Source organism: Sycon ciliatum, chromosome 1, assembly GCF_964019385.1.
Source record: "Sycon ciliatum chromosome 1, ocSycCili1.1, whole genome shotgun sequence".
Classification (NCBI taxonomy): domain Eukaryota; kingdom Metazoa; phylum Porifera; class Calcarea; order Leucosolenida; family Sycettidae; genus Sycon; species Sycon ciliatum.
Window position 1 is genome coordinate 94,667,982 of NC_088643.1, and position 11,390 is coordinate 94,679,371.

At 46.1% G+C, this 11,390-nt stretch overlaps 1 protein-coding gene across 1 annotated transcript; it reads right to left on the minus strand.

The window, feature by feature from the left end:
• Window positions 1-190: 190 nt before the first annotated feature.
• On the minus strand, window positions 191-10,063 carry LOC135806608 (dnaJ homolog subfamily C member 27-like). Its single transcript, XM_065320814.1, has 7 exons — window positions 9,474-10,063; window positions 7,074-7,156; window positions 3,973-4,036; window positions 3,286-3,444; window positions 2,737-2,865; window positions 2,162-2,340; window positions 191-1,264 (listed from the first exon to the last, which is right to left on the minus strand). Exons 1-7 carry the CDS (start codon window positions 9,555-9,557, stop codon window positions 1,138-1,140), a joined length of 825 nt encoding a protein of 274 aa, XP_065176886.1. The 5' UTR covers window positions 9,558-10,063; the 3' UTR covers window positions 191-1,137.
• Between the last annotated feature and the right edge of the window lie 1,327 nt (window positions 10,064-11,390).

Genomic DNA, 11,390 nt, shown 5'->3' on the forward strand with positions numbered 1-11,390 from the left:
CGAAAGCCTTGACCCAAAGTCATGAGTTCTGGAAAATGCTAGTCTGGATATAGACGAAGTTCCGGAAAACTGGGGTGGCCCGCATAGCTGAGGCTCACACCTATACCCCCACCCCACCCTTTCCTGGCTACCCGGCTTGCACATCTTGAAGCCTACTGGTTTAAAAGCAAGTTCTGCTCAGCATCAGGGCTATGGTTACCATGGTATTATCATTCAACATGTATTTGGTGGTTCGAAGATATAATGACAGATCTAAGAATATGTAACGTTAGCAATGATATACCGCAGTGATGTCATCAGTTTAGAAATCACAACACATCTACAGACGGCTTCCAATACATTTCTGTGATGGCAGCCAAATGCAATAACCGCCGTACATTGTGCTGAGATTGTGGATAAAGATCGGGTGTATATGTCTGTGTGCATAACATGTTATAATACCCAATAGCAGTCAGCAGTAGCTCTCAAGTACATGTCACATGTATGCATCAGTTCTGCATAATCTGATATCAGTTCTGCACCATCTGATAACAGACAGCAACAGTTGATATGACAATCATACTAGACCTAGCGTTCATCAAAATTCGCACACTAGGACATCCTAGCAGCCATCTCAAATGTCTGCTACAACGTCATGACACATGTGCTGCATAGGAGAGTAGAATATCCTCACCCTGATCGAGATTGGTCCACACACTGTTCAGGCGTCCCTCTCAGTGTTACTATGGCACTCTGGCAGTGTGTGTGTGTGTGTGTGTGTGTGTGTGTGTGTGTGTGTGTGTGTGTGTGTGTGTGTGTGTGTGTGTGTGTGTGTGTGTGTGTGTGTGTGTGTGTGTGACTGCCACAGTGGCTGAGCACTGCTGCAGAGTCGGCTGGAAACTCCACTGCCGCACAGCTTGTAGCTAAGCACCAGTGTACGTATTGTAACCATGGCAACTAGTACCAGTGTACACATATTGCCAATTGGTATGATAACGGTGATGGGACAGGCAGTCCCCACTCGCACCATTGCTGCCAGGCAGTCGTCGTGGATACCAGGCAGTTACCAGGGATACGAATGGGTACATGAAAGGACGAGAAACGGCCACTATTGCATGATGCGCAAGGGATGATGCGGAGGAATGCCCAGTATCCTCACTATTCACCTAAGAGATCCTTCTTGTCAGCAGCCAGTCTCTTGAATGCTTCATCAGCATCCGGGTGGCAGTTTTTGTCGGGATGGAGAAGCATTGCAAGTTTCCGATACACTTTCTTGATATCATCCCTGGAGAAAATATCACACAACGCCGGCACATGCTGCATGGTAAGGACAATGCATAGGTAGCGACACCCCAAACAATACTGTTGCAAGTCCTAACACCCTCTTCCATCACCCCAGCTTGTAACACAGTGGTGATCTAATGTATTCCATGGTTCCCATCCCCGTTTAACATTCACATCTACAGGGGTACCTAAAGCTTCACAGATCAAAGGCATTGCCGGATACAGCTGCTAATGGTGGTGAGACATGAGCACTTTGAAGACGACCAGCAGACTGGGGAAAGTGGGACTGAAATCAATGAAGAAAGACGGTCTTAAAGAAGGACTGTTTAGGATTGAAATACCACTGCAATGGTTGAACACCATGTTACAGGACGATTACCACATGCTTTACATGTGCTAACATTTCCTCAGAACTGTTAGACTCAGGCTCTTGCAGTGTATTCTCTTTGCCCTTGGAAATACAATCTACCCCCATTTTTACTCTCCCCCACAGGCGTTCAGCTGCACCGAAGAAAAATAGGCTTCCCAAGGGGCGAAAAGATTGATATTGGCAGCCTTTTCATTCGGTACAGCTGAGAGCCCATGGTGAAGCGTAAGATGGAGGTACAGCATTTTGTATGTGCTGTTTTCATACACCGTACATACTACACATACTAGGACAATATATGCTGCAACTTGTAGAGGGTGCAAATCACATGACAGCATAATGGGCTTGAAAACACGAATTTGACACCAACACATTCACCTGTTCATCCGGCACACACCCTAGCATGACAATGGGTGGCAAGGTAGGAGGATACAGGATAGCATGCCAGGTAGGAGGATACAGGAAAGCATGCATGGTGGTAAAGTGCCGCCGCGGAACGGTAGTAAAGGATTGACGCTGGTATGCTCTTACTTGCTTGCAGTACGTGACACGCCCAGTCTTTCATACGCATTGTTCCCAGACATCACTTTCTCCGTAGCAGTAGCCTGCTCTGCCGTTGGTTCAAGCGGTGCCGAGTCCTTGAGATCAGCGTCACTCACACGCGGTTTCCCCTTGCCTGATTGACCATACTTGATCATCTCTACCAACGTCTGAAGGCGGAGAAGTACAAGTAGGAGTGTGAGTTTGAACACTTACTTTGTGAACAGTGCAGAGTCTTGTAATACACGGTGTGGTCCTGTAATACACGGTGTGGTCTTGCAATCACATGCATATCATTACACAGTGCTGCTCTGTATGTGACACTCGATGTCATCAAGGAAAGGGGAGAAGGTCCCCCTAGAGTGATAAAAAGACACACACACACACATACTTTTACTTGCACTGCTCACTGCCAGAAACTGGTCACGTGTCGGATCTCTCATCACCTGGCTCTACGTCCAAGTTACCAAGGTTACCATGTCCAAGTTGCCATGGCTACCATGTCCAAGCTGCCATGGTTATGCAGCACTCTGTGCATACCCAGACCAGCGAACCGCTGTGCTCACCTTGAAAACTTCTGCGATGTTTTGCCCGGTCAGTGCCGAGGTTTCCAAGTAGGCAAATCGATGTTTTTGACACCAACGACGGCCCTCCGCTTCGGATACGACACGCTTTGCTCCAGAAACACCATCAACCTAACACACCACCACCACAACCAGCAGCAGCAACAACAACAACAACAACAACCAATGCATGGCGTGCACTGAAGAGTCCATACACACAGCAGTTGTACACTGTACACTCTGCAGATGTATACAATGTGCAATCTGAGCTGACAGAGTACTCAAATTGCCGTGGTTGGCTATCACCCCTCTCTCGCACTTTGCGTGCCAATTGGTCATGGACCACGAGTTGAGTGAAATAAATTAATAAATAAAAATTACCCATAATATGTACATAAAATGTAGATATAACATATATGTACATGTAAGTACACCCGTCAAAGGCATACGCTGCGCCCAGATGAGCTGCTTTCGACAGTACACAGTACGCAGTACCTACCAGTAATTAATGCACACGAGTTAAGCTTCAGGACCACCACGGTCCACGCTTACCTTGTTTGCACAGACGACAAATGCAATGTCCTCCAGATCAGTATTGGAATGGTTGCGTAGCTCCTTTAACCACTGATCAAGGTCAGTGAATGATTGCATGTCCGTTACATCATACCCTAACAGAACACCGTCCACTTTCTTGTAGAACTCATTACGACACTGCATGGAAGAACACACGGTCACGCGTACAAATGCAGACAGACACACACATAAAACACGTATGCATACACGCAGACACATGTTCACGTTGACAGACGGGGCAAAATTGTGCAGCAGATAGGTATAACGTGCTGTCGTTACACCATCATCCTACCAAGAGCAATGCTATGGTATTCTCGCTCCACATACACCGGCATAAAACTGACTGAAGAAGTCAGGAAAAAAGAACAACAACAAAAGAAAAAACATCAGGCGAGAATATTCGCAAGAGGAACAAATTGTTGTGCGAGAAATCATTTCTCGCCCATCTCGTTCCGCTCGGCCGGCGAAAAATACAACTTACGGCATTCGGCCAACAACTGTACATTCATTATTAACACAGGGAAACCTCAAAGAAGGCGCTGCTAGGTTAAACTGATCAGCCGTATACAACGAGAAGTAAGTTGTTTATCCTTTTTCATGGCACTATGTAGTTGTAGGACAAGAAATTCAGAAGTAACGTTACAGGGCATCTTGACGGGTCATTACCTCAAAGAAGAACGGATTTCCCGACGTGTCCACTATCTTCAACGCAACACAAGTATCTGGCATTCTGCACAGATAAACACATTGGAGGAAAATGCTAGCTGGAAGATCTGCTATGAAATCAGACAATCGGAATGGGTGGGTGGGTGGGTGTGGTGGTGGTTGTAGAAGCAATAGCGGCACTCTTCATCCACCCCCCACCCCCTCTCTCTCAAGTCAAGGCATCATGTTTAGCGTGGCTCACAGTGGTGACCCGGTGTAACTTCACAGTGGTGACCCGGTGTAACTTCACAGTGGTGACCCGGTGTAACTTCACAGTGACTTACTACAGTCAGACCTCGTTTATCCGGATCCCTCGCCATCTGGAAGAAAATCGCTGGTTACCGATGTGCAGCATATGTTATGCATACAACATAACCGGACCTCGCGATCCGCATACCGGTGCATGATTTTGTGTACAAACTGGTTAAAATGTGTACAAAATGCTTCGTCGTATCCGGTTGCATGTGGCTGGCTAGCGCTTGCAGAAGCTAGTATCAAGGAGTTGTACAAGCAAATGAGGTCCTTGACTTGCTGGGTGTGTGCGGACAGCACTCAGTAGGGCTTGAAAGTGATGACGTCAAAACGGCCAGGGAGTAGTAAGTTGACATCAGATTTCTATTTATGGATCCACTAAGGTGTGACTTTGCTATTGCCTAAGTATGTGGGTGCATAGCAACCCACTCATGTCGCATGCAGGCGTGACTTTTATTTCGCCACCAGTTGTAACCCCGCCCCCAGTAGCCAAATCGGTCAGTTTCACTGGCTACATCACCATGCTGTGGGTAAGACTGCTTGAAATGTGCTTGGATCCATACAAAAACTGGATCCAAGTGGATCCAGTTTTTGAATTTTTGAAATTGTTGCTACGCTGTGACGTAGCACTTTCAAGCCCTATTGCATGCACTTGTCATTTTTCTCGCTTGTTTTCCATACTGGGCACGCTAGTTGTACTGCATAGGACCTGTCTACATGTATGTATGATGTCACTGCTTTTGACATGCCACATGCATATACAGTATGTGTGTTCAGTTATCCGGTTACCTCGCCTATCCGGATATTTTTGTGGAAAAGAGATATGTGCGATTAAGCGAGGTCTGACTGTACATGTAGCATGTAGCATGTAGTAAGTCACGGCACAGTCACTCAACGACACCATCTACCAATTGCAGGTGAACTTGGCTTCTGAAGGCGTACCCGGTGACACTGCGGCTCTGCTTTGGAATTGTGTGTAAGTGTTACTATGGTGATTGTTCTTTGGATAAGGGGATTAGCAAACTCTGCAAGGATCCTTACCGTATTTCCCCGACTATAAGTCTTACACCTTTTTACACTAAAATAAACAGGGTAAAACGGGGTTGCGACTTACAATCAAGCATGCCTTACTACTGAAGTGAAGATATCGAAACAATATTGCTCAAACCTGAAAATGGGGGTGCGACTTATAATCGGGGAAATACGGTATTTCCATTAGATGTGTGCAAACTACCATTAGGTGTTGGCAAATCACCACTAGGTGTCGGCACCTTCCAACGCACCTAGAGCTATTGTTCTTCCAGTATACCACCACTTGGTACTGATCCCCCCCCCCCCCCCCTCTCTCTCTCTCTCTCCCTCAGTGATGTTCTCCATTTTCCGGCTGGGTCATACATACATGTAAGCACATTTATCACTCTCTTAGGCTGCGTTCGTTTTTAGCTACCTGGTAGAGTAGAGTAGAGTCACTCTACTGATAGAGGTAGATGGTAGAGGCAAGTGTACGAACGCTGTTCCACCAGATCTAGTAGTTTACACGATGTGTACGTGAAATGTTTCTTTTTTTTTATGGAGTTGTGTACAAATCCTTGATCTTGCTGGAAATCCCGTAGCTCTACCAACTTCTACCCGATTCTACCAACTTTTTCCCGGTAGAGCCGGTAGAGGAAAGTAGAATCTACCCTTTTGAGTAGAATTTTTTTTTCAAAAAACGAACACCTCTACCGAAAGAAGTAGTTTCTACCTAAACCTGTAGATCAAAAACGAACGCCCCCTTATTATTGACCCCCACAGAAACTTGTGATCTCTAAGCGGTCAAATATCAGCATATATTGACCGCTTATATTGACCACTTATTATTGACCACTTAGCCCGAGGACTTAGAACTTTTTCCTCAACTTAAGAAAAAAATCAGAACTGAAAGAAGAAAAATCTGAAGCCAAATGCTGGGATTTGAACCCAAACTGTCAGATTCTCAGTCAAAGAACTTACTTGGGGAACATACTACAAGAGACAACTGAAAACTTCTGTTTACACAGAAGTAATGTCCAATGTAAACGGCATATGTACATACTATTATACTATTTGCTTTGTTTTTGTTTACTGCCATGGCTGGCTACCGCCCCCCTCCCTCCATATTGGCCTATATTCTCTGGCCACGGGAAGGTGAAATAAATATAAATATAAATATAATACCCAATGCTGTAGACAGCAAGCTGTTTCGGCCATGAAGGCCTCATCAGTACAGCTACGAGCTAAATAGGCCGAGCTACCAGCCATGGTGCAAAGGAGGCACCACAGACATTAAGATAGCTCGTCGCTCTAGCGCCAGAGGGCTCAAACTACAAAAAGTAGCGGGCATTGCGCGATGCAGCAGCACTAGAGCAGCCTACTAAGAGTGCTCAACAAGGCGAAAGCCGAGGAGCGTGATACCCGAATATAAATATAATATATAAATATTACAATAGTATTCCTTTCTTCCTATAGCAAAGCAAAACCAGTTTTAGGTATGCTATGTCGTGATAAATCTATTATTGCCCTCATAATCGGTCAATATATGAAATATAGACCTCGTAAAAGACCTCGGGGGACCTCGGTCTTTTACTCGTTCTATATTTCATATATTGACCTCTTTAATCGTGCAATAATATAAACATACTACATACATGCGCGTACACACACACACACACACACACACACACACACACACACACACACACACGCACACACATACACACACACACACACACACACACACACACACACACACACATACACACATACACACACATACACAGACAGTGACTCACTGCATCTCGCCATAATCTACTCCGATGGTTGGCGAGTAACGTGACACAAAGACTTGCTCCGAGTAGCGTTTAATGATACAGCTCTGTGAGTGGCAATGCCGACAACAATGGAGAGACACACACAGTGTTAGCAGCAGTGAAGGGTCAGTGGCCTTTTGGCAATATGATCATGTTAGCAACACGAACACACACACACATGCCCGCAGGTACGCACCCCCCCCCCCCCCCCCCCCCCCCATACACACACACACACACACACACACATGCACACTCCAAGAAACACTTAAAACACAATGAGATTTTTACAGTGTAAACGTGAAGTGACACACGCACACACACACACACACACACACACACACACACACACACACACACACACACACACACACACACACCAATGAACACTTAGAATACAATGAAATGTTTACAGTGTAAACATAAAGTGGTAACAAGATGATTTTTAAGTGTTTGTCAGGCTTGTACTGGATTGAAGAGCAGTTTAAGGTGCTATCAATTTACACTGCGAAAGTTCCCCTCCCATCATCGAGATATCACCCACTCAACCCCTGTCAATTGCCGGTGGATGGGCACAGACCCGTAAGGTAGCGATTGCCTATTTTAACCGAAGAGATTGAAGGACCAATTAGGCAATGGTGAATGCATGCTCCACCATAAACGGACGGCACTTGCTCTGTACGCCGCATTCACTCGCAGTTTGTTTGCATCATGTTTTGCAGCACACATACAATCATGTACATGCATATTCCATTGGCAGACTGTGACTGTATTCTCAGTTCCTCACGCTCAACATCACCCCCCCCCCCCCCCCCCCCCCGGCAAACCAGAAACCAATAAGTGAGAGCAGTGGTTCAGTGGACTTGTATCATCACCAGCATCGGCTGCATGCTTCCATGCCCAAGCACTTTCACATCTTGTAAATATTTCACTAGTACACTAGTTGCCTGAAGATCTCAATTACATGTGGATTTACAGCGTATCACCGGGCCAGCCACCAGACAAGTACATGTAGTTGGAAGTACCACTAAGTGACTAAGTGCTGCATGTGCTACCAACCAGGAAAAGCAGTAACTACTAAATGAACATGAATTGTTCATTCTCAATTTCGGTGGTCATTCTTGGCCTATGGATTGCTCAGTGTTGTGTTGTACCAGCCAGGACTCTGGAGGATGCACACTGTATCATTTCACTCTCAGAGGCTCATGGAGACAAGGGCAAACAAAGCTGTATAGCTGTGACTGGGTTACTGAGTGTCATGCTGAGAGCTGACAGTATCAGCCAGCCAGTCCACTGTATCATGTCACTCTAATCATGGCCTCCGTCACAGTACCTGCAGCCTAATGGGTATTGTGCAGGGCTGAAACGATTATACCAATTACTCGGTAAACGATCGATAATTCCTTATCAATCAAGTAATCGTTGCGTTATAGACTAAGTTACTCGTTAGGGATTTTGAGTCCAAAAGGTACTGAAACCCTCGTTTTTGTGAAGTTTGAATCAGTTTCCACTGTGAATATGCAGATTTTTGGTATTATGAAGGCCTAGCTTTCGAAACAGAGTAATCGATAGGTGAAAATCCACGATAGTTTCAGCCCTAGTAGTACTAGTATTGTGTGGCAGTGAACACTACAGCTGCATGGATCAGCTATGGAAAACTTATCATGGGTATAATGAGTTGCAATACCATCACAAAGTCACAGTAAGCATGGTAAGTGCAGCATCTTTGGCCTGGGAGCTGTGACCTGATCACTCTACTGACTGGATCATCTCATGCCGGCTTTGGGCTACTAGCTATAGATCTACATAGGTACATGGTGCAGCTTGTTTTCTGAGGATGGCCTACAGATGAGGTACAGTATACTAGTACAGTGGTTGCGTTCCTACATTGTACATGTATCGAGGTGTAGTGAACATCCGTAATACATTGTACAAGACGAGAGCGTGCAGAGGTGTCGGAAGGTATTCGACATTGGTGCGGCCATGAAGAGGCGGGGGGGGGGGGGGGGGGGGGGGGGGGTGGTGGTCCCCCCCCCCTTAACCGGTGGTTCCAACACCCCTGGTGTGGCTACACAGTGCATAAATGAACACATGATACTACTATTACTAGTAAAGAAGTAGTATTCTTTGCAATCAGACTAAGGAATAACTTTGTGCTGGTTAGTTTCTTCTACTGCCTGTATCCATGGTATCCATGGTATCCGCCTGAAGAGAAGGCAATGAAAGTTTGCATGGAATGTTGGGTGTACAGAGCCTGAAGCTCAGTTGTATGATTCCTTAGTCTAATAACAGGCAGTCATTGCGAGATTATCGCCACCTCAGGCGCTCGCTCTTCTGTAGCGCTGTGCACGTTGCTGAGAACATGGCGGAACAAGGAATACTTACTTTTCCCACTCCACAATTGCCCATGCTGATAAGAGACAGGCGAGGTATCGCTACTGGCTTCTTTCTTACTGCTGGAGGAGACATTATCGACTCGGACCAGAGGCATTGATTCTGCGGCTACTGCGAATCCCGGTCCCTGTAGAGTTTGGTGTCGGCATGCACTGATCATGCAGTATACGCGTGTCTGTAAAAGTCTAAATCAGAACTTGCTACTTCATCCTGCCAAACGTCAACTGGGCATGGGCTCTGAGTTATAGCTAGTTGACTGTCGTTCCTCACCATTCATTTGAAAAAATCAAAACAGCTTCGCCTTCTTTCTAACGACAGCACCTGCGCAAACACATGCACCTGCTACCATGGCTACCCCTACATCAAACCTAGCGTGTAGCAAATACTTAGCTTTAACATCTACACTAACCCTGCTGACTGGCTAGGTCTAGACTAGAGTCTGAGTCTAGATTGTAACAAGGCAAGGACTTGCTGCAGGAGTTGGTCGTTCAACCCTCACTGGCCTCAGCTCTTTTACTTTTTTACTTTTAGTCTTACCACCATATCAACAGCTTTGACACTTGGCTGGCTAGCTAGCTACAGACTGGAGTAGCGCTAGCGCATTATGTAGTCATTGAGATTCCCTGCCCCACAAACAATTACATGTTTGATCAACTAACACCACACTGCCATGGCAACGCTAGTTGCTAGACAAGCTAGGCTAGGCTAGGTTAGCGCCTAGCTAGGCAGACTACAGTACAGTCCAGACAGTACTTCAGTACTTGAGTTGTGCAGTAGATCATGCATGTCTCGGCTAGGATACAATAACAGCAGGCATTTGAGAACAGTGTGAAAGTGACCATCCGAATGGTATGACCCCCCTGTACTGGCATTCTAGGAGGGGGGGGGGGGGGGGGGGGGGCAGCGTCCGAAACTCCTCGATTTTTTATGTTTCACCCGAGATTTTCAATCTGCTATACCTAAACTGCTAACGGCACTAAAAAATATCACGCCTCGCATCAGCATCGGCTAGGGGCCGAGTTTTCCGCATCCGTAGGAACGCCACCACCCTTCAAGGATCAATGCGCAGATGCAGCTCCTAAAGCGGTGGGAGGTGAGGAGATCAGGCCCACCAGAAAAAAGGCACTAGTGTGCACTACTATGTGAAGGAAGATGCTGGCCGTCAGGGGGGAGCAACGGATAGCTGTGAACAAATTGCTCAGAGTATCTGCAAAGGCAAAGGTGTAGGAAGACAACCATGAACATACACAGTTATGAGCAGCATAACGTTATGTTATAATAGAGTAGGTCAGACAGATGGCTGCCAATGATGTCGATGCTATGGGTAGAATGATCAGTGGCGTACCCAGATCATGGGCATTTGTACAGGGTGTACAGCAGTGTGATAAGGTCATTTCCTGGCAATAGATCTTGAAATCGGTGATGCAATAGATCTTGAAATCGGTGATGCAATAGATCTTGAAATCGGTGATGCAATAGATGATACAATCAATGCTAGATAATGTACAGCAGTGAGACAGCCACAAGCTACACTTACAGCCTACAGTGCACAGCCTACAGTGCACATCGCACGCTAAGTCTTAGCAGTTGATGACATAATTATAAGAAGAAAATTAATGATGACCAAAGAACTACAAGTTACGCTATAATGTCCACTAACACCACCCGTTACTTGACAATCAGCTCTTGCGATAACATTGCACGGCACTGACGAGCGGTACTGACGTTCTACACCTAACTGGCAATCAGCTCCAGCGTGTCTCGGATGCGCACCCCAACAGCCTTCCAGCTTGGACGGTTCTAAGTTAGAAATAACATAGCAGGGGAAGGTGAGCGCAACCAAGATAGGCACGAGCTGAATTGAGTCTCAGCTGTGAAGGACGTCGGTGGATGGGCATGTATGTCGAA